Raw genomic sequence first — 24,434 nt, forward strand, 5'->3', positions numbered from 1 at the left:
TTTACCATCTAATTTCTAATTTGACTGACAGTAATAATATATATATTTTTGAGACAGAATCTCTCTGTTGCTCAGGCTGGAGTGCAGTGGCTCCATCATGGGTCATGGTAGCCTCGAATTCCTGGGCTCAAGTGATCCTCCTGCCTCAGCCTCCTGAATAGCTAGGACTACAGGTGCACACCACCACACTCAGCTAAATTTTAAAATTTTTGTAGACGTGGGGTCTTGCTATGTTGCCCAGCTGGTCTTAGGCTCCTAGCCTCAAGTGATCTGCTCACCTCGACCTCCTGAGTAGCTGGGATTACAGGTATATGCCACCATGCCCAGCTAATCTGTATTTTTTTTTCTTTTTCTTTTTTCTTTTTTATAGAGATAGGCTCTTACTATTTTGCCTAGGCTGGTTTTGAACTCCTGGCCTCAAGCAATCTTCTGCCTTGGCCTCCCGAAATGCTGGGATTATAGGCATGAGCCAACACTGCTCCTGACCTGGTCCTTGTACTTTGAAAAGGGCATGACATGAATGAATATGTTTAGTACCTCGATTATGGTGGTGGCACCACAGCAGTGCACATATGTCCAAACCCATCAAAATGTATACATTTATTATTTATTTTTATTTTTGAGACCGAGTCTCGCTCTGTCACCCAGGCTGGAGTGCAGTGGCAGAATTTGAAGGGCAGGCTCCACAATTCTTCCACCTTCCGACCCAGGAAGTAAGAAAAAAAAAAAAAAGATCAATCCAGAATTTACTAAAGTAAAAGTGTTCTGTGTATTGGAAAGGGTTCACTGTCTTAAGGAAGTGTTGGAAACCAGATATTTCTCTCTTTTGGTGCGAAAGAACATTCTTTAGTAAATTCTTTCTTTATATCTCTAGCATCTGACAGTCAATGGTCTCTGTTTTGTTTTGTTTGTTTGTTTGTTTTTGAGACGGAGTCTCGCTCTGTCGCCCAGGCTGGAGTGCAGTGGCCGGATCTCAGCTCACTACAAGCTCCGCCTCCCGGGTTTACGCCATTCTCCTACCTCAGCCTCCCAAGTAGCTGGGATTACAGGCGCTGCCACCACGCCCGGCTAGTTTTGTAGTTTTAGTAGAGACAGGGTTTCTCTATGTTGGTCAGGCTGGTCTCAAACTCCCGACCTCAGGTGATTCATCTGCCTTGGCCTCCCAAAGTGCTGGGATTATAGGTGTGAGCCTGGTCTCTAGATGCCCCTGAGAAAGTCATATTCTAGGATGGGGTACTTCTCTGTGTTGTGGAATTCCTGGCCTCCTGTAATCCTGCAGCTGTGAATGGTCAGCAGTCACTAGTCTCAGCAGCTGAGGGAGGGAGGCATTAGCCATGGACAGGACTCTGGGTCGAGGCTCACAGCATCCACTGCTCCTTTTCCTTTATCCCCATCCTTGCTATTGTTAATAATGTTGACTGGGCACACGTGTGTAATCTCAGCACTTTGGGAGGCCAAGGCGGGAGGATCACTTGGGGCCAGGAGTTCAAGGCAAGGCTGGGCAACATAGTGAGACCCTGTCTCTACCAAAAAAAAAAAAAACCCAAAATACAAAATTTAGCCAGGTGTAGTGGCATGCGCCTGTAGTCACAGTTCCTTGGGAGGCTGAGGCAGGAGGATCACTTGAGCTCAGGCGGTTAAGACTGCAGTGAGCCATGATCATACCACATGCCACTGCACTCCAGCCTGGGCAACATAGTGAGACCCCTTCTCAACAGCAACAGCAAAATTAGCCGGGTGTGGTGGCATGCATCTGTAGTCCCAGATCCTTGGGAGGCTGAGTCGGGAAGATCACCTGAGCCAGGCGGTCGAGACAGCAGTGAGCCATGATTGTACCACTGCACTCCAACCTGGATGGCAGAGTGAGACCTTCTTTCCAAAATAATGATAGTAATAATCATCATCATTGTCACCATCATGATCATTTCATGATACAGGGAATTCCCTAGGATCTGCTTGTAGCTCTCATGGATATGTAAGCTCAGTGTCCACCTTTCCCTTTGATGGGATGTAAGAGAGTGGCATTAGGGGAGACCCAAATATTTCTCTCCCCAGAATTCACAAACTCCTTATCCGTGGTCTTCTGTAGCACCCCAGGAGAGCTCCAGTCTTGGTCGAAGATACTGACGTGGTGCCTGGCATGATGGCAACAGTTTTGTTCTGTGCCTAGTGATTGTAGTTAGGGATAGTCTGTCTTCCCGCAGAGAGCCACGGAAAGGAGCTCTCCAAGGTCCTTAGGTCACTGGGAAAGGCATCCCACAGATGGAAACCCAGAGACGGGCTGGGGACACATGGGGATTCTTGTTGATCTCTCTATATAATAATACATATAATACATAATATAATTATATAATATAAATTATATATACATTATATATTATATAACTTACATATATTTAATATATAATTACATTATATAGAATTGTATAATTATATTATGCATAATTGTATATACTTGTATAATATATAATTTATATATAATAATATAAATATATAAAATATATAAATATAATTTATATATTATGTTATATTTAAATATAATTTTATATTATATATGATTTATATATCATATTATAAATTATATACAAATATATTATATTACATATAATAAATATATTTATTATGTATATTACATATTATATATAATAATATATTAATTATATATAATGTATATTACATATTATATATAATTTATGTATGTTGTATATAATTTTATATTATATATAAATATAATTTATATATAATATATATAAAATATATAAAATATATAAATATAATTTATATATTATGTTATATTTAAATATAATTTTATATTATATATGATTTATATATCATATTATAAATTATATAACAAATATATTATATTACATATAATAAATATATTTATTATGTATATTACATATTATATATAATAAATATATTAATTATATATAATGTATATTACATATTATATATAATTTATGTATGTTGTATATAATTTTTATATATATATATAAATATAATTATATAATATATAATATATCAATTATATAATATAAAATACATATATTATAAATATATAATACGATATATTATAACTTATGTATTTATTTAAAAATTATATATAATTATAATTATATATGTATTTTGAGATGGAGTCTCAAATATTGTATATTATATTATATATTATATATTATAGAAATATAATATATATAAAATACAATATATTATAACTTATGCATTTATATAAAAATTATACATAACTATTTATAATTATATATATATATTTTGAGATGGAGTCTCACTCTGTGGCCCAGGCTGGAGTGCAGTGGCACGATCTTGGTTCACTGCAATCTTTGCTTCCCGGGTTCAAGCGATTCTTCTGTCTCAGTCTCCCGAGTAGCTGGGACTACCCAAAATACAAAATGTAGCCAGGTGTAGTGGCATGCGGCTAATTTTGGTATTTTTAGTAGAGACAGGATCTCACCATGTTGCCCAGGCTGGTCTCAAACTTCTGATCCACCTGCCTTGGTTTCCCAAAATGCTGGGATTACAGGTGTGAGCCAATGTGCCCATCCCTATTTATAATTATATTATAGCTATTTTATAATATATAATTATATGTAACATGTAATTGTATAATATAAAATGTATTTATAATTATATATGAATTATATATGTATCTTTAGAGACAGAGTCTTGCTCTGTTGCCCAGGCTGGTGTGTGGTAGCACTGGTTGATAGGCACTTCCTACCACCCTAACTCTGCTGGAGTGAAAACAAGCAGTAGCTTCCACCTAACCCGAGATGCATAAAATAATTGCCATGAAGTATTCCATTCCGTGTTTTGATCAATGATAAAGAGAAAGAGGTAAGGAAACTCAAAATGAAACAGCGGGCACAGACCTAGTATGTGTATATATTTATGCGGTACATGAGATATTTTCATACAGGCACTCTGATAACCACATCAGAGTAAATGGGGTAAAAATGTTTAATTAAAAAAAATTTCTTGGGATACGTACCAACTTCGCCTTGGGAATGTATATTATAGGGAGAAAATGTAACGACTAAACACTGAACAATCCTTCAGGCTGGGTTAATTGAATTTATCCATTGGTTGAAAACTTAGCTCCTGGGTACAATGGGTTCAGTATTAGGGTAATCCATAAACTACAAACCTAACCCCCACCATTAAGCAATGTATCCATGTAACAAACATGTATATGTACCCCCAAATCGAAAATTTTAAAAAAAGAAACAATTTAAAAATGAAAATGTAGTACATTTTAAATAAATTATGTAATGTATTCATTTCATTTAAACTTACATAATTTCATTTCATTTTTTAAGGATTTCATTTGAAATTATATTATAATTTTTTTTTTTGTTTTTGAGACAAAGTCTCACCCAGGCTGGAGTGCAGTGGCACGATCTTGGCTCACTGCAACCTCTGCCTCCTGGGTTCAAGGGATTCTCTTGCCTCAGCCTCCCGAGTAGCTGAAATTACAGGCGCCCGCCACCACGCCTGGCTAATTATTGTATTTTTAGTAGAGATGAGGTTTCGCCATATTGGCCAGGCTGGTCCCCAACTCCTGACCTCAGATGATCTGCCTTCCTCCACCTCCCAAAGTGCTGGGACTATAGGCATCAGCCACAGCGCCAGGCCAAAGATTAAATTAGAATTTAATATAAAAACTAATTAATGGCCGGGCACCATGGCTCATGCCTGTAATCCCAGTACTTTGGGAGGCCAAGGTGGGCAGATTGCCTGAGGTCAGCAGTTCAAGACCAGCCTAGCCAGCATGGTGAAACCCCATCTCTACTAAAAATACAAAAAATAGCTGGGCATGGTGGCAGGCGCCTGTAATCCCAGCTACTGGGGAAGCTGAGGCAGGAGAATCACTTGAACCTGGGAAGCGGAGGTTGCGGTGAGCTGAGATCCCACCATTGCACTTCAGTCTGGACAACAGAGCGAGACTCCGTCTCAAAACAAACAAGCAAACAAACAAACAAAACCCCACAACTAATTAAAATCATGGCAAACAGAAACTGAGGTGTACAACGACATGTAAAGGTTTCCTTCCTCATCCCATAAAACCCAATTTCTCACCACAAAACCATCCACACCTTACACTTGTTGCCTTTCAAATACTTTTAATAAACAACAGGTGGGGAAGGAAAAAGTGTGACAATTCAGAGTCGGAAAGAGGATGGGCATTAAAAGAAAGGGATGCAAAACCCAGGACTGCACTTCATCCACCTGTCAGCATTTCTGCCTGCCTGGCCAGCCTGTCTGCCTGCAAGGCCCTGGCCAGTCTCTCCCTGGCTTTCTTCACCCTCCTGGCCTGTCTCCGGATATCTGCACGAGTCACCAATTGGTCAGAGAGGGGCGGTGGGAGCTGACAACCCACTCCTGGGGTTGGCCCCCCTGCCACAGCTGGAAACTTCCCAGTGGTGGGCTCGGGCAGCCTGTGCACACGCTCAGCTCCAGTCCTGTCCAGAGATTCACCGGCCATCCCCGGTGCGAGGATACTTAAGACGTTCTCCAACTGCAGTGGACTTGAACCTTCGCCTTGGCTGCTGCAGGGCTGCAGGGCCTGCATTCTCCGGTAGGCGCAGAGTTGCTGTGGCTTCTCCAGGTGCTCCTCCCCTTTTCTGCGTCTGACCTGGTTGTCAGGATGAGACCTGATCCTTGTCACCGGCTTCGGGAAGATGCAGCTGGTGAGTCTCATGGGGAGAGCAGACCTCGCAGCTCGTCTCCGATGGGCCTTGGCCATGTGGATTTCTCGTTTCTTCTGTAAAGCCCAGGGCATCATGTTTCTTTTGAGCTTCCCCTTTCAAAAGAAAAGAAAAGGTGACATTTCAACCAAATGGAGGCTGGAGAAGCTCAGCTCTGGGGGGGCTTCTCTCAGCTCAGTGGAATCTTCCCACCAGCCTCTCTGTCTGGGGAAATGTGTCTCAAATGGCACCGTACATCCTCAGCACCCGCAGGGTGTGTTAAACTCAGATCTCTGGACCTGAACCCAAGTAAGTCTGGGGTGGACCCTAGAGTCTGCATTTCTCCACGTGATGCTGATGCTGCTGGCAGGAGTTCCAGGCACTGACACTGGGTCCTGGGACCTCATCGGGCTGATGCGAGTCAAGGACTAAATGCTCAAGGTCATGACCGAGGGCCAGTTCCAGACCTTGTCCCTCTTCATCCTCCTCGGAGGACACCCGTCCTCTTCTCTTCCCTGCCACTGTCAGCTACACGCATGCTGGTGCCTCCTAACCTATCCCCAACAGGACACCGGGATCCCAGACTTCCCTGTGAACCAAGACCTCACATCTCTCTGCATCTCTTGCTGCTGTGCTTCAGGACACACCATCATTTTCATAGCTCCTTGACTCCCTGGTCTCCAAAGACATGGTGCCCTTGCCAACCCTTAAATACTCACTGCCACACCCAGATCCCATCTTCACCTGAGCGCCTCCTGCTCCTGAAGAAAAACCTCAAAAACACCATGTTCGCTTTCTGTTTCTGATAAGCTCAATTAACTAGAGTTGTACCATGAGGGAATCTTTTGATGATATACTGGGAAAGATGATTAAGTTCTTCCTAAGATTTGAAATCCTTTCTCGCTCTAACTCAATTGGAAGAGTCTAGTCCCATAAAGCTGTTTCAGATACAGACTTTATCAGGGCACTTTCTACTTTAAAGCCTTCGTTTCTGTCCTTCTCATTTCACTTCTGTTGTCCTGGCATCCAGATTAACACTACCCCTTACACGACCTAAGATGTTCCCCTTTGGAGGGAAAATTGCTTAGTCCCCTTAGTTACAGGGCACCTATGATGTGCCAAGCTGTACAGTAGAACCCCTGATCCAGAAGTAAACTTTGTAAGGCGCCGTTCTGTTGATTTTCATCTTGGTGAGAAGGAAGACGTAATAAACACACTAAAAATAAATTTCTGATAGAATATCAGATATAATTAAGTTCCATGATGAAGAAGGGAGAGACAGAGAGGGATGGAGGGAGGAGAAACGGAGAAACAGAAAAGAAAGAAATTCACTACAATGTATCGTGACAGTGAGTTTAGGGGACTAACTAACTAATCATGAAATTTAACTGGAGAACTATTTTTTTAAAGGGACCAAGCAATTTCTGGTTCAAGAACTTTCCAGAGAGGGAGACAATGTGAAGACTGCAAGGCCAAATAATACTTCTTCCCCTTCCTAGTGATGTTGGATTAAAAAATAAAAATCGAAGCTATTATCCCCATATAGTTTCATGGGCAAAAATGAGAATACTTTGAATATTATTCAACAAATATTAACACCTAAGGTATAACTTTCCACAACATCTAGTTTTAAGAACAACTCACTGCGAACTGTAAAGATGTTTTACAGAAAGAAAAAGGACACAAATGGACATTCTTGTGGTCAATAAAAATCCTGTACTCACCAGAACAGGTGGTCTTGGCAAAAAGGTGAACACAGGCTCTCCCATAGCTGTAGAGTTTCTCTTGCTGACCCCACTCTTGAGATGCAGCCAGCCCTTGGCTTGCTGGAAAATGCAGTGACTTCTGCATCTGGTTCTCCTTTTTATAGAGAAAGGGAGTGATAATGCAATCAGTGGATAATCCACAGGGAACACCCTGTCTCCGCCCATTGGATTTGAGGCATTTCTAAATCTTTATACAGAAACCAATGTGTTACCTACACAGAGTGTTAGTAGATAAAGAATTTAATACGTATGTGCGTGTGGCGGGGTGGTATTCCTAGGCTTTGCCTTAAACGATTAATGAGTGTTCCTTTTGCCTTTACTTGGCTGACTTTGAATTAAATATGTTTATTATTTTGTTGTTCTATGAACTTGCTACTTACAGCCATACAAATCTGTGTAGTTATGCTCATAATTAAATCATATACTCTGATACAATTGCTTACTTGAACCCCTCCCACAAAATGCTAATACTTTAGAACACTTTTAATATCAGCATTTTAGATATGTTTCCTTTTTCTCCCAGTCTTCCAAACATCTTTGAATACTTTCTATAGAAATAGAAATGGAATTGTCTATATACATAAATGTTCATGTAAATTTTGATTTAATAACAGAAACTAACGACCATTTAAATCTTCTTCAAGAAAAGAAAGCCCAAAACTTTTATTCACAATCCTATAGAATATGTCACACAGTTGTTGCAAAGAAATTATTACTTTGGCTGGGAGAGGTGGCTCACGCCTTTAATCCCAGCACTTTGGGAGACCGAGGCAGGTAGATCACCTGAGGTCAGGAGTTCAAGACCAGCTTGGCCAACATAGTGAAACCCCGTTTCTACTAAAAAGACAAAAATTACTCGGGCATGGTGGCACATGCCTGTAATCCCAGCTACTTGGGAGGCTGAAGTAGGAGAATCGCTTGAAACTGGGAGGGAGAGGTCGCAGTGAGCCAAGATCACGCCACTGCAGTTCAGCATGGATGACAGAGTGAGACTCCATCTCAAAATAATAATAATAATAATAATAATTCTATTTTATGCATTTACATTTAATATAATTACCAGTACATTTGAAATTGTTTCAGTCCTCTCAATTTTCCTAGGTTTTGACTTAACTGATTAATGAATGTTCCTTTTGCCTTTACTTGGCTGACTTTGAATTAAATATGTTTATTATTTTATTGTTCTATGAATGAACTTGCTACTTACAGCCATACAAATCTGTGTAGTTATGCTAATAATTAAATCATATACTCTGATACAATTACTTACTTGAACCCCTCCCACAAAATGCTAACACTTTAGAACACTTTTAATTCTCGTTTTAGCTTTTTCTGACTTTTGTATTACCATTGTCATGCATATTAATTCTACATCAAGCAATATGCACTAATACTTGCCTACAGATCATCTTGTCCGTCCATCTTTATTCTTTCTGCATTTCTGGCATTCAATCTGGGATTATTTCCCTGTGGACTTGAGAATTCATTCTAGTATTTTCTTTTCTAATTCAATGCTGCTAACAACTAACTGTTTTCCTTTACACCTTTATTTAGGCATCTTTATTTGGGGGCAATATTGCTGTTGGATATAGGTGTCTGGATTGATAAATTTCTTTTAGCATGTTAGAAACGGTGCTCCACTGATGTCTATCTCATTTTATGTGTGTTGAGATGTCAGCTGTCAGGCTTTTCCTTGCTTCTTTGGTTTCTGCATTCTCTAAACTCTTTCTCGTTGTTGTTGGTTTGTAGGCCACAGTGTAGCTCATTATTGCTTCCTGTGTATTTTCTCGGCCTAGAGGGTGTGGGGTTAATTGAATCTGTGGTTTGATGTCTTTCATCAGTTTGGAAGGTGCATGCGTATCCTTCACTTCTGATATCCATTCTTCTCCAAGTTCTCTCTACTCTTCTTTTAATCACATCCCACTTGTCTCTGAATTTTCCAGTGTTGTTCATCTTGTGCTTTGGTGGAAATATTTGCTCTTGAACTCTGTTCCACTTTGCTAATCTACCTTTTTTTCTAGGTTCAATCTCATTTTAATTTCTTTTCCTTCTTTCTTTCTTCCTTTCCTTTTCTATCCTTTTCCTTCCTTCCTTCCTTCCTTCCTTCCTTCCTTCCTTCCTTCCTTCCTTTTCTTCTTTCTTTCTTTCCTTTCTCTTGAGACAGAGTCTCACTCTGTCACCCGGGCTGAATAGCAGTGGTATGATCTTGGCTCACTGCAACCTCTGCCTCCCAGGTTCAAGCAATTCTCCTGCTTCAGCCTCCCAAGTAGCTGGGACTGCAGGCACACGCCATCACATCCAGCTTATTTTTGTATTTTTTGTAGAGACGGGGTTTTGCCATGTTGGCCAGGGTGGTCTTGAACTCCTGACCTCAAGTGACTCACCTGCCTTGGCCTCTCAAAGTGATAGGATTACAGGTGTGAGCCACTGTGCCTGGCCTAATTTCTTATATTCTTAGTTTCAGTCCTAAATATAAAACACAGTAAATAGCTTTAATTAAAAACTAGGTAGAAGAACAGCTTCACAGTCAATGAGGAGACAGTCTTTCTTCTTCATACAATAAAACTCTAAATAGAAAGGAGAATATTCAAATGTGAACCAGTTAAGATACATTAAGAGCAACTATTCATTAAAATACACCAGTAAGAGAGAAAGGGCGGAAAACCAGTGTAGGGGAAGAGGTTTTGATTCTGTACCCCCAGGAAAATACATCAAGCCAGAGTATATAAAGAATAATGTCAAACAAACAGAGAAAAATAATGAAAACACACTTGAAACTGGGTGAAAGACTTGAATGAATCCTACACAAAAGAATATAAACAAGTGACCGTAAAAAATTATTATTATTATCATTTTTTTTTTTTGAGACGGAGTCTTGCTGTGTCGCCCAGGCTGGAGTGCAGTGGCCGGATCTCAGCTCACTGCAAGCTCCGCCTCCCGGGTTTACGCCATTCTCCTGCCTGAGCCTCCGGAGTAGCTGGGACTACAGGCGCCCGCCACCTCGCCCGGCTAGTTTTTTGTATTTTTTTTAGTAGAGACGGGGTTTCACCGTGTTCGCCAGGATGCTCTCGATCTCCTGACCTCGTGATCCGCGCGTCTCGGCCTCCCAAAGTGCTGGGATTACAGGCTTGAGCCACCGCGCCCGGCCTTTTTTTTTTCTTTTGAGACGGAGTCTTGCTCTGTGGCCCAGGCTGGAGTGCAGTGGCCGGATCTCAGCTCACTGCAAGCTCTGCCTCCCGGGTTCCCGCCATTCTCCTGCCTCAGCCTCCCGAGTAGCTGGGACTACAGGCACCCGCCACCTCGCCCGGCTCGTTTTTTGTATTTTTTAGTAGAGACGGGGTTTCACCGTGTTAGCCAGGATGGTCTTGATCTCCTGACCTCGTGATCCACCCGTCTCGGCCTCCCAAAGTGCTGGGATTACAGGCTTGAGCCACCGCGCCCGGCCTAAAAAATTATTATTATTATTGTTATTGTTATTTTGAGGTGGAGTCTTGCTCTGTTACCCAGGCTGGAGTGCAGTGGCATGATCTTGGCTCACTGCAACCTCTGCCTTCTGGGTTCAAGCGATTCTCCTGCCTCAGCCTCCTGAGTAGGTGGGATTACAGTCTCCAACCACCACATCCAGCTAATTTTTGTATTTTGAGTAGAAACTGGGTTTTACCATGTTGCCCAGGCTGGTCTAGAACTCCTGACCTCAAGTGATCTACCCGCCTTGGCCTCCCAAAGTGCTGAGATTACAGGCATGAGCCACCGCGCCCGGCCTAAATGACCAGCAAAATTTGAGCAAATGTGTAACCCCTTTAGCTTTGGGGAAATGCTAAAAAAATAAAAATTACAATGAGATACCATTATACAGGCATCAGCTTAGCTAAGGGGAAAAACACAGAAACACCAAGTAAGTGCTGACTAGACTATGGAGGGACCAGTCTTTCCTGTAAGGATTGTGGGAGTTTGAATTGGAATAACCACTTTGGAAAACTATATGGAAAGATGTATTAAAACTGTACAGGGCCAGGTACGGTGGTTTACGTCTGTAATCCCAGCATTTTGGGAGGCAGAGGTGGGAGGATCGCTTGAGCTCAGTAGTCTGACAACAAGGAAGACCTTATCTCTACAAAAAATAAAAAATAAATATTGTCAGGCATGGTGATGTATGCCTGTAGTCCCAACTACTTAGGAGGCTGAAGTGGGAGGATCACTTGAGCCCAGGAGATCAAGGCTGTAGTGAGTTATGACTGAGCTACTGCCCTCCAGCCTGGGTGACACAGCAAGACCCTGTCTCAAAAACAAAAGCTGTAGGCTGGGCACAATGGCTCACACCTGTAATCCCAGCACTTTAGGAGGCTGAGGTGCGTGGATTACTTGAGGTCAGGAGTTTGAGACCAGCCTGGACAACATAGTGAAACCCCATCTCTACTAAAAATACAAAAAAAAGGAGCCAGGCGTGGTGGTGCAGGCCTGTAGTCCCAGCTACTGAGGAGGCTGAGGCAGGAGAATCGCTTGAACCCAGGAGGTGGAGGTTGAATTGCCACATGTCTGAATGTTGTTGACTGAAGATACAAAGTATCTTCTATGATTGCTTTAGAAAGAAGCTGGAAATTCACAATAAAAAGAATGCTGGAAAATTCAGATGTGGAAATTAAATAGCAGACTCATAAGCAGCCAATGGTTTAAACAAGAATGCATGGCTGGGCGCAGTGGCTCATGCCTGAAATCCCAGCACTTTGGGAGGCCGAGGCAGGTGGATCACCTGAGGTCAGGAGTTCGAGACCAGCCTGACCAACATGAAGAAACCCCGCCTCTACTAAAAATGCAAATAAAATTTAGCGCTGGAACCCGAGAGGCGGAGGTTACAGTGAGCCGAGATCAGGCCATTTCACTCCAGCCTGGGTGACAACAGTGAAACTCTGTCTCAAAAAGAAAAAAAAAAATCCTTGTGGCCGTCACAGCTTTATTCATTCACCTTAGAAATACAGTTTGTTAAGACGATGATATCTTATTTACTCATTGACTTTTTTCCAGTACAAGTTTAATACTTATTAAAGGAGTTTCTTTCAGATGATGGGGAGAATGGCAACAGGTAGTAGGATCTGCTGAAGGCAAGAGGCTTCACTGTGATGATGGAGCCCCGCACCTTGGTTTCCCGCAGCCCAGGATCTGGTAGCAGACCATGGTATCATCGCACCTTTGTTCCTACAAGGATGGGACGTGGTCTGCCTCATCTCCCGGGGACATCAGGAGCGCTTTCCAGACTCCGGGTGATCGGGGAATAGCTCCCAGTATAGCCTTGGGCTAGTGTCTTCCTGACCCATGAACGCCCCATGGGGTGGTCTAGTGAGGGCCTCTCCCTGGAGTCAAGGGCCAGAAATGAGTTTATCAGGCGTTCTAGTTCTATGGAAATGAGAAACGGGGTCTCCTGTCATCATTCACACAGTATTAGTGTCGTCTTCAGCCCCACAAAAGTCTGTCCGACAGATGGCAGGCCCCGGCCACCATGGTGTAGACAGTGACTCCCAGCTCCACCTGCCCACCAGGGTCCACTGTACTTTTGTGTCCAGAACAGTTCCGAGGCTGCGTAAGAGGAGCTCCCACCACAGGGGCTCAGCTTTCAGTCTACGGTGAATCTGGTATCCAAGCCAGAGTCTGTTGTTTCCATGTCGTGCTCAGCCTCCTCAGGGAAGTTCCCTGGCTTCAGAACCCTGTAGATAATTTTCCTCTGGAAGCCTCACTGCACGGAATACCCTATTTGCTGGAACTTGCCCTGGGCCTCTTCCCCCTTCAAGGAGGAGAACTGGAGGGCGAAGTCGGATAGCTCTCTCGAGCTGGCTTAATCCACGACTAGGAACAGCCTGCTCTGGGCGCCAGCCACGGGAGTCTGATGATCTTTGGGCGATGAAGGGCCTTCATCATATGGACCCTGCAGTACAGACGCTGGAGGCTGCAGGAGCCCTGCTGCCCTGTTGGGGTGATCTCCACAGCCATCTCGATCCCAGTGAGAATGTGCTGGGCCAGCTGCCTTGAGTTCTGCAAAGCCGCCCTGGCTGATGACCTTGAGGAGCCTATGATCATCAGTAAGGGTCTCCTCGGAGGTAGAAGTGGTCCCAAGGCCCCGCCGGGTGGAGACCTCCCAGCTACACATCTCAGCTAGGAATGCCAACTGAGAATACTACCCCTACAAACTTTGCTAACGAGAAGCAAAAATGACAGGGCTGGAGGTGTCTGATGACATGTGCGGGCGACCTCTGGTCACTTCCATGCCAGGGACAACATTCGAGGCCAACTCCACTGTGGCTGCACCCAGGAGCCAGATGATGTCACCAGGAATCACCTCTCCCCGCCTCTTGCCTCTGCTGACTTCCCTCTGAGTTGATGTCATTCCCAGGTGGGCTCTTCCTCCCACAAGGTGACAAGATGGCACCCACAGCCCCAGGAGCCTAACGGAAATAGATCTTCTCCTCCCGGATGTTTCCAAGACATTGGCCTGACCTTTGACACAGAGTGTGTCACATGAGCAGGCCTTAGCCAATCACTGTGGCCAAAGAGGACGGGATCTGCTGATTGGCCAGATTGAGGTCATGTGGCCCCTGTCTCCATGGAAACTTGAGAACTGCTTAGTTGTTTTCAGTTGGGAGACGGTGTGATCGCTGAGAGAAGTGATTCAGGCTCAAAAGCTCACTACAACTGGATATCCAACTGCAAAAGAATGATTTTGGACTCCTACCTCACAGGATATAGAAAAATGAATGAAACAACAGCTAACAAGGGGCCAGAAAGTGCTAGTCTGCTGCCGTGTATGATACACAAACATCAACTCAAAATCGACCAGTGTCGTAAAGATAAACTTTGAAACTAGAAAACTTTTAGAAGCAAACAAAGGGTAATATTTTATGATCCATATCTAAGGTCATAAAAACCCGCAGTGATTTTAGAGATGACACCAAAAGTACAAGAAAAAAACAAAGCAGATACATTTCAGTTCACTATTTTTTACGCTCTGTTTTACAAATGTGTAATGATATATGCACACGCATGATATATGCATACACACATGATATATGCACACACACGATATATGCACACACATAATATATGCACACACATGATATATGCATACACACATGATATATGCATACACACACGATATATGCACACACCTGTCTGGTGCCACAAGTTCCCCTTTTGCTCAGACTTATGGTTTTGCAGACACTTCAAAGGAAACATTGATGTTCCCTTTTATTTTTGTCTTCTTGCTCCTGAAGCTTCCCCTCCATGTGTGCAATATGACTGATGCCAACTTCTCTTTCTTTCTTCTTTCCTTCTTTCTTTCTTTCTTTCTTTCTTTCTTTCTTTCTTTCTTTCTTTCTTTCTTTCTTTCTTTCTTTTCTTTCTTCCTTCCTTCCTTCTTTCTCTCTCTCTCTCTCCCCCCTCCCCTCCCCTCCCCCTCCCTTTCCCTCTCCCCTCTCCTCCCCTCCCCTTCCCTTTTCTGAGACAGAATTTCACTCTTGCTGCCCAGGCTGGAGTGCAGTGGTGTGGCCTCAGCTCACTGCCACCTCTGCCTCCCGGATTCAAGCGATTCTCCTGCCTCAGCCTCCAGAGTAGCTGGGATTACAGGTGCCCGCCATCACACCTGGCTAATTTTGTATTTTAGTGGAGATTTAGTGGGGTTTCACCATGTTAGCCAAGCTGGTCTGGAATTCCTGGCCTAGGTGATCGACCCGCCTCGGCCTTTCAAAGTGCTGGGAATACAGGCAGGAGCCACTGCTTCCAGCCTATTTTTTACATTTTAAATCAGGCAATTATAATACATCAAACATCTATATTCCAATCACCCAGAATGGACAATTACTGACATTATATTTACTTGGAGTCTTTTAAAAATAACATTTTACAAACAAGTAGTTTCCCATTGGCTCCCCAGACAATCCAATTTCTCTCCTCCCTGTTTCCCAGAGCAGGCAAATATCATTATTTATTCGGTGTATATATGTCTATTCTGAATTTCGTACACGTACAGTATATACATCCAAATACATATTAATAATATTTAAACATGTATTAATATACAAAGCACATATATCCATTAACATTACCTAGCATCGTTTAGTGCATTTACATTTTTACATATATACAAAATACGTATGCTTGTTACGTTTGATCCTCCTTTTTGGTTAACTTGTTCCTTAAAGATGAATCCAACTGGGCCCAAGGCGGGCGGATCACCTGAAGTCAGGAGTTCGAGACCAGTCTGGCCAACATGGTGAAATCCTGTCTCTACTAAAAATACAAAATTAGCCCGGTGTGGTGGCTGGCGCCTATAATCTCAGCTACTCAGGAGGCTGAGGCAGGAGAATTGCTTTAACCCAGGAGGCAGAGGTTGCTGTGAGCCAAGATGTGCCACTGCACTCCAACCTGGGAGACAGAGCAAGACCATGTATCAAAAAAAAAAAAAAAAGAGTCCTTTTGTACTGGAAACCTAATGCCCTATATTATAATTCATAGCCAAGCACAGAGTAATTACTTGTTTGCACCCAGCGTTCTAACCACAGGAAGGGAATGGGGGAAGTGGGTTTTTGCAAGAACATGCCTTGAGGTGCACGCCTCCACACAGCTAAACAATCTAGTTTGGGAGGTAATACTCATAGGTGTCCAGGAAATGAGGAACAATCAGATGGCACATAATTAAAGCACCACATTTTATGATGCAGATCATTTAAGAAATGTGGGAGACTGGATACAGCAGCTCACGTCTGTAATCCCAGCACTTTGGGAGGCTGAGGCGGGTGGGTCACCTGAGGTCAGCTGAGTTCTAGACCAGCTTGGCCAACATGGTGAAACCCTGTCTCTACTGAAAATATAAAAATTAGCCAGGTGTGGTGGCGGGCACCTGCAATCCCAGCTACTCTGGAGGCTGAGGCAGGGGAGTTGCTTGACCCCAGGAGGCGGAGGTTGCAGTGAGCCAAGATCATGCCACTGTACTCCAGCCTGGGCAACAAGAGCGAAAACCCATCCCCCCCCAAAAAAAAAAGAAAGAGAGAGAGAGAAAGAAAGAAAGAAAGGAAAGAAAGAAAGAAAGAAAGAAAGAAAGAAAGAAAGAAAGAAAGAAAGAAAGAAAGAAAGAAAGTTGGGATCAGTCATATTGCACACATGGAGGGGAAGTTTCAGGAGCACGAAGACAAAAATTAAAGGGAACATCAATATTTCCTTAGAAGTGTCTGCAAAACCAGAAGTTTGAGCAAAAGGGGGAACTTGCATACCAGACAGGTGTATGCGTATATCATGTGTATGTGTGTGTGTTGGGTTGCGGCGGGGAGGAATTATTGCTGTGAAATGGAGAAACTACTAGAATCTCTCCCCCACCCTCACAGCCCTGATTCCTTTCAGTCAAGCTTCCTCCAGTCCCCTGTAAGAATCTGGAATCCTCTGTGCCCTGGGGCTCTGCATCTAGGGTCCTACATCTAGGAGAAAAACACGAGATGGAAAACATGTTTGAGGGTCATCCTCTCCACCCCCAGGCACTATGATTTCATCCAAGTCCACGGATAGCAAGACCCCAGGGACCCCTCCTCTTGGGTGCATTTGGTCCCAAGCCCGTGTCAATAAGCCATTTGCACAAACGCCATTTGGGATGATGCCAGGCAAGGTGTGAGGTAAGAGGATCAGAAGGGCTCATGCTAATCAGGACTCAGCCAACAACATTCCGGCATCACACCCTTTAAAGTTCAACATGGCAGGGGAGCCGCCTCACACACCCAGGGCACAGGGCAGCTGCAGAACATTCCCTGTGCGACCCGCACACATCTGCACGCCAATCCCGTGTGCACGAGCACCCGCAAGTGCATGCATCCCCCATTGCCTGGGAAGAAACATTCACAGTGCATTCAGAAAGTCCAAATGAGTAGCTCAAGATCAATGTAGAATTCAAGCTGCATTATTGGGTTCTAAAATGTGATCTCCTGCCTTATTTCTTAGTTTTTTGTTTTTTTTTTTTTCACCTTGGTAATCCCACGGATCAATATATCCTGACGATTCATTTCTTCACCTGCAGTATTGCGTTCCTCCATTATTTATGGTTTTATGAAAACATGGGTCTAGGTGGGGAATTCCTCTCTTTTCTGACCTAAAGCAGAGGATAATAACTGAAAATCACACCTACATTCCCCACCACCCAAAACATCAATGACGAGGCTCACACCACCAGACCTCTAAGGCTGTGGAATACAGGGGATTTTCAGGGCAGTGAAACCATTTTGTATGACACAGTGATGATGGATACAGGTTATTACATATATTTCGAAACTCAGAATGTACAAAATAGTCAACTGAAATGTATCTACTTTTTGTTCTTTTGCTTGTAATTTGGTGTAATCTCTAAAATCACTATGGGTTTTCATGACCTTAGATAGGGGTCATAAAAAAATTACTGTTTGTTTGCTTCTAATAGCTTTCTAATTTCAACGTTTGTATTTACAACACTGGTCGATTTTGAGTTGATTTTTGTGTATCATACACTCCAGGAGACTAGCACTTTTTGGCCCCTTGTTAGTTGTTGTTTTATTTTTTCTATATCCTGTGAGGTAGAACGCCTCATAAACACATTTCTGGTCCTCATAAACACATTTCTGGTCTTTCTTTTGCAGTTGGATATCCAGTTGCAGTGACCTTTCCACCCCGAACCTGCTCTCTCAGCCATCACACGTCTCCCAACGGAAAAAACAGCTAAGCCACTCTCAAGTTTCCATGGAGACAGTGGCCACATGACCTCAATCTGGCCAATCAGCAGATCCCATCTTCTTTTTCCACAGTGATTGGCTAAGGCCTGCTCATGTGACACACTCTGTGCCAAAGGTCAGGCCCTTGTCTTGGAAACATCTGGGAGGAGCAGATCTATTTCCGTTAGACTGCTGGGGCTCTGGGTGCCATCTTGTCACCTTGGAGGAAGGGCCCACCTGAGAATGACATCAACTTAGTGGGAAGTCCGCAGAATCAAGGGGCCGGGAGAGGTGATTCCTGATATCATCTGGCTCCTGGTTGCAGTCACGGTGGAATTGGCCTCGAATGTTGTCCCTGGCATGGAAGTGACCGGAGGTCGCCCTCACATGTCATCAGACACCTCGAGCCCTGTCATTTTTGCTTCTCGTTAGCAAAGTTTGTAGGGGTAGTATTCTCAGTTGGCATTCCTAGCTGAGATGTGTAGCTGGGAGGTCACCATGCTGCGGTTCCTTGGGACCACTTCTGCCTCTGAGGAGACCCTTACTGATGATCATAGGCTCCTCAAGGTCATCAGCCAGGGCGGCTTTGCAGAACTCAAGGCAGCTGGCCCAGCACATTCTCACTGGGACTGAGATGGCTGTGGAGGTCACCCCAATAGGGCAGCAGGGCTCCTGCAGCCTCCAGCGTCTGTACTGCAGGGTCCATATGATGAAGGCCCTTCATTGCCCGAAGATCATCAGACTCCCGTGGCTGGCGCCCAGAACAGACTGTTTCTACTAGTGGATTAAGCCAGCTTGAGAGAGCTATCCGACTTCACCCTCCAGTTCTCCTCCTTGAAGGGGGAAGAGGCCCGGGGCAAGTTCCAGCAAATAGGGTATTCCGTGCAGTGAGGCTTCCAGAGGAAAATTATCTACAGGGTTCTGAAGCCAGGGAACTTCCCTGAGGAGGCTGAGCACGACATGGAAACAACAGACTCTGGCTTGGATACCAGATTCACCATAGACTGAAAGCTGAGCCCCTGTGGTGGGAGCTCCTCTTACGCAGCCTCGGAACTGTTCTGGACACAAAAGTACAGTGGACCCTGGTGGGCAGGTGGAGCTGGGAGTCACTGTCTACACCATGGTGGCCGGGGCCTGCCATCTGTCGGACAGACTTTTGTGGGGCTGAAGACACACTAATACTGTGTGAATGATGACAGGATATCCCGTTTCTCATTTCCATAGAACTAGAACGCCTCATAAACACATTTCTGGTCCTTGACTCCAGGGAGAGGCCCTCACTAGCCCTCATCATGGGGCGTTCCTGGATTAACATGGATCAGGAGGAGACCCCAACTAAGACCATACTGGGAGCTATTCCCTGATCACCCGGAGTCTGGAAAGTGCTCCTGATATCCCCAGGAGATGAGGCAGACCACGTCCCATCCTTGTAGGAACAAAGATGCGATGATACCATGATCTGCTACCAGATCCTGGGCTGCGGGAAACCCGAGGTGCGGGGCTCCATCATCACAGTGAAGCCTCTTGCCTGCAGCAGATCCTACTACCTGTCGCCATTCTCCCCCCGACCCAAAAAAAAACTTCTTTAATGAATATTAAACTTGTACTGGAAAAAGGTGAATAAATAAACAAGATATAGTCACCTTAGTCAACTCTCTGTTTCCTTTTTTTTTTTTTTTTTTATGGAATCTGTCTCTGTCATCCTGGCTAGAGTACAGTGGCATGATCTTGGCTCACTGCAACCTTCACCTCCTGGGTTCAAGCGATTCTCCTGCTTCAGCCTCCCAAGTAGCTGGGATTACAGGCATGCGCCACCACGTCCGGCTAATTTTGTATTGTTAGTAGAGACGGGGTTTCTCTATTTTGGTTAGGCTGGCCTCGAACTCCCGACCTCAGGTGATCCACCCGCCTCTGTCTCCTAAAGTGCTGGGATTACAGGCGTGGGCCACCGCGACTGTCCGGCAAACTCTCTGTTTCTAAGGTAAGTAGATAAAGCTGCGACCTCCACAATAGGGATTTTTCTTAGTATCATCAAACTACACTTGCCATTCTTTTATCCCTGTGGTATCATTTGTCTCCACTAGGGGGAGAAAGGAGTTAAAACTTCATGGTTCTTTAATCCCATACACATAACATGAAATAAATTTGCCTTTTTATAATCCGAATAATTTATGGTGTGCAAGAATATGCAGATCCATTTACTCAAGGAATATTTATTGACCATGTACAATACGCTTATCCTCCCAGAACATTAGTTGAAATAGTACTGAAAAATTGGAAAGTGTATTAGAATTTAAAACACTGTATAAACGTTTTCTGTATCCCCCGAACCAAAATTATTAATATTGTAATTTCCTGTTTGTTTTTGTATTTTTGTAAGATTTATTTTTTATTTTTTATTATTTTTGGAGTCACGTTTTTGCTTTGTCTCCCAGGCTAGAGTGCAGTGGTGCGATCTTGGCTCACTGCAACCTTGACCTCCTGGGCTCAAGCGATTCTCCCACCTCAGCCTCCTGAGTAGCTGAGAATACAGGTGCGCACCACCATGCTCAGCTCTTTCCTGGTTTTAGTGGAAGCAAATTCATCAATAATATTTTTAAAATCAACTTCTGGGAAGAAAATGAACCATTAATTAAATATATATTTATATTTAAATATATTTCTATATATATATGTGTGTATATATAATGTGTGTGTGTGGTGTGTGTATATATATATATATATTTTTTTTTTTTTTTTTTTTTTTGAGATGGAGCCTCGCTCTGTCACCCAGGCTGGAGTGCAGTAGCACGATCTCGGCTCACTGCAATTTCAGCCTCCCAGGGTCATGCGATTCTCCTGCCTCAGTCTCCCGAGTACTTGGGACTACAGGTATGTGCCACCACGCCCAACTAATTTTTGTATTTTTAGTAAAGACAGGGTTTCACCATGTTGACCAGGCTGGTCTTGAACTCCTGACCTCAGGTGATCAGCCCACCTTGGTCTCCCAAAGTGCTGGGATTACAGGCGTGAGCCACTGTACCTGGCCGTTAACAATATTATTCAGCCTTGAAGGAGATCCTGCCATTTGTGACAACATGGATAAACCTGAAGGACATTTTCCTAAGTGAAATAAACCAGTCACAGAGAGACAAATACTACATGATCTCACACGTATATGGAATCTCAAAAAACCATCAAATACATGGAAACAAGAGAATAGAATGGTGGTTACTGAGGTGGTGATGGAGTAGAGGAGATAGAGGTCAAGGGGCACAAAGTTGCAGCTATGTGTGATGAATAAGTCCAGAGATCAGGTGTATAACATGAGGACAATAGTTAATATTGTATTGTGAAGTGGAAATTTGCTAAAATAAATTTTGGATACTTTTGCACACACACAAAAGGTAGCTACACGAGATAATGAAAATGTTAATTCACTTAACTATAGTTATCCTTTCATTATATCGAAGCATCCTGTTGAACATCTTAAATATAGACAATAAAAACAAACACATTAAAAATGTCTGCATAGAGAGGTGCCCATGTGTCCGTTTGCCTCAGTGTCCATTACGAGCTGGCAAAGCACTGTCAGATTTTGGAACTGGTTATTTTCTTTATCATGAATTTTCTTGCATTGAATTTTTTTTTTTTAAGACAGAGTCTCACTCTGTGGACCAGGCTGGATGCAGTGGCACAATCTTGGCTCACTGCAACCTCTGCTTTGCAGGTTCAAGCGATTCTCCTGCCTCAGCCTCCTGAATAGCTGGGATTACAGTCCTGTGTCCCCATACCTGGCCTTTTTTTTTTTTTTTGTATTTTTGTATTTTTGTTTTTTTTTTTGTATTTATTTTTCGTATTTTGTATTTTGTATTTTTTGTTTTTTTTTTTGTATTCACATGGTGAAATGGGGTTTCACCTGAGTGGCCACGCTGGTTTTGCATTGAGTTTTTAAAATATTGTATTGAAACAATATTTGCCTTGCTTACTTAATTTTTAGTGCCTCCTTAAATTTTGTACCTGAACTGGGTGCTTCTCTCCTCTTGCCCTAGTCCGAGCCATGATTATTATTTTATTTTATTTTATTTTATTTTATGATGGGGTCTCGCTCTGTCTCCCAGGCTGGAGTGTAGTGGCGTGATCTTGGCTCACTGCAACCACCTCTTCTGGGGTTCAAGCGATTCTCCTGCCTCAGTCTCCTGAGTAGCTGGGGTTACAGGTGCCTGCCACTACGCTGGCTAATTTTTGTATTTTTAGTAGAGAAATAGGGATTTCACCATGTTGGCCAGGCTGGTTTCGAACTTCTGACCTCAGGTGATCCACCCGCCTCGGCCTCCCAAAGTGCTGGGATTACAGGCGTGAGGCACTGCACCCGGCCTTAACCTACTGCTCCCGGCCTATAAACTTTTTAAGGCTGATTTTTAGCCTGCTTCTAGGAAAGGGGACATTATCCACATCTCTTCCTTTAAACACTCCATTTTTCTTTTTTTTTTTTTTTTTAAATTTTGAGACAGAGTTTCACTCAGTCACCCAGGCTGGAGCGCAGTGGCGCGATCTCGGCTCACTGCAAGCTCCACCTCCCAGGTTCACGCCATTCTCCTGCCTCAGCCTCCCAAGTAGCTGGGACTACAGGTGCCCACCACCACGCTCGGCTAATGTTTTGCATTTTTAGTAGAGACGCGGTTTCACCACGTTAGCCAGGATGGTCTCGATTTCCTGACCTCGTGATCCGCCCGCCTCGGCCTCCCAAAGTGCTGGGATTACAGGCTTGAGCCACCGCGCCCGGCTACATAGAGTTATTTTCTATTGTCAGTCCTACTAGTTAAGAAGTTACAAAGCCTCGATACAAGAAGACGAGACATAGACTTCAGGTCTCCAGAAAAGAATGTCAGAAAGTGTGGGGCCATGTTTTAATACCATCTCAGGCACCAAGCACACTTAGCATAAGAGGTTTGTTAGAAACAAAGGTGACAATATTATCTAAGGGCATAATTCTGTTGGTGCCCAGTGAACCGGCAAGAAAGATCATATGTATGAACCACTGAACACAACCTTTTAGGCATCAAGTCTGGGCTGCCATTCTGATAAAGCCCAGGTTCTAAGCTCTGATTCCTATATCCCATTCTTTCCAAGTGGACCACCTACACCATATTTCCAGCCAGTTCACATACTGAACACCACTATTTCAAGGCACGGGAAGTTGGCTGAGACAGAATTCCTTTTAAATGACTGGCAAAGGAGGAAGTGATATTTGTGTTTTGTGATTCACTTCCACGTGTTGGTCGAAGAATGGTGTTTTCTTCTTTTCTTGAAGTAAGAGTTTCCTCTTCTATGACAGTTGATAAGAAAGCTAGAATAAGCAGAATCAGGACCGAAGTGTGTATTAATTGGTGACATGGGAAGAAACAGCTGCCCCCTCAAATGAGTTAAATAAGGGCGGTTTAATGAAAGGACTGTTTATTTAGGTGGGGGTAGGGCTAAGGGAAATCAACAGAGGATGGTGAGGCACCCTGGGATTAGCAATGTGGGTGATCTCTTACCACTCATTGACTTGAAGGCATGAAGGGAGGGAGCATTTATAAGAACCTGGAAAGGGCTTTAGCCTGCAGCAGAAAACCCCAACCACTGCCCAAATGTGCAATGCTGCGGGGGAAGAGGAGGCTGGAGAAGTAAACACCACATCTCTTGCTGCACCAGCTCTCTTTTCTTCTTCCAGGGCTAACACTGGTCAAATCCAGCTTCACAGCAGAGCATGCAAGTGCCTCATGATCCAGAACATACAGGGAAGCCTTTCAATGCACAGGGCTGGTTGTAGAAGGATGGAGAACAGGTGTTTTTCACAATTGCCCAAAGTGAATTGTTAAATGCTTGTTAAAGTTTGGGAAATGACCAGGCCATATCAAATGTTCCTAGACCGAACATTTACTCCCTTGGGTTTTGAAATGGGCTGGTTTCTGTGATGGTGGCAGTGTACTGTACTGCTCTACCGAGGCAAGGTGAGATACCTGACGTAGAGATTAGAGAGGAAGGTCATCATTTTCCTATCCGATGGCTTCTGCTTTTGTTATTTCTTAATTTGTTCACTGCGGCTCATGAGTCATGCTGCTGTCTGTATCCCTTTCCGGGACTTTCAGATTCTTCAAGAGAGACACTGGCTGAATGGATTCGTCAGTCAGTATTCAATATACAGAACTATTTGAAGGTACGCTTATCTTCTTGGCCATCTCATAAGTTGTTGTTTGCCATATGGACCAATCCATGTTCCAATCAGCTGCGTTTGG

The 24,434-nt window shown here is 43.6% G+C and overlaps 1 protein-coding gene and 1 long non-coding RNA gene across 2 annotated transcripts; one reads left to right on the forward strand and one right to left on the reverse strand.

Annotated features, from left to right (window-relative positions):
* Positions 1-5,093: 5,093 nt before the first annotated feature.
* Positions 5,094-7,555, reverse strand: LOC117075067 (putative methyl-CpG-binding domain protein 3-like 5). The gene is made up of 2 exons (XM_033197091.1): positions 7,424-7,555; positions 5,094-5,815 (listed from the first exon to the last, which is right to left on the reverse strand). The coding sequence occupies exons 1-2, from the start codon at positions 7,466-7,468 to the stop codon at positions 5,234-5,236; spliced, it is 627 nt and encodes a 208-aa protein (XP_033052982.1). The 5' UTR covers positions 7,469-7,555; the 3' UTR covers positions 5,094-5,233.
* A 6,375-nt stretch (positions 7,556-13,930) lies between these two features.
* On the forward strand, positions 13,931-19,821 carry LOC117075697. The gene is made up of 2 exons (XR_004434089.1): positions 13,931-14,342; positions 18,103-19,821. It is a non-coding gene; the product is annotated as an uncharacterized LOC117075697 (long non-coding RNA).
* Positions 19,822-24,434: the final 4,613 nt, after the last annotated feature.

This window comes from Trachypithecus francoisi, unplaced genomic scaffold (assembly GCF_009764315.1).
Source record: "Trachypithecus francoisi isolate TF-2019V2 unplaced genomic scaffold, Tfra_2.0 Lachesis_group5, whole genome shotgun sequence".
In the NCBI taxonomy this organism is placed as follows: domain Eukaryota; kingdom Metazoa; phylum Chordata; class Mammalia; order Primates; family Cercopithecidae; genus Trachypithecus; species Trachypithecus francoisi.

What these genes read in the sequence shown, in the direction of transcription:
- LOC117075067 (XM_033197091.1), bottom strand. Translation starts at nt 7,468, where the DNA reads ATGGGAGAGCCTGTGTTCACCTTTTTGCCAAGACCACCTGTTCTG. An exon ending in TGCCAAGACCACCTGTTCTG is followed by an intron (nt 5,816 to 7,423) that starts GTGAGTACAGGA and finishes TTCTTTTGAAAG; the next exon opens with GGGAAGCTCAAAAGAAACAT.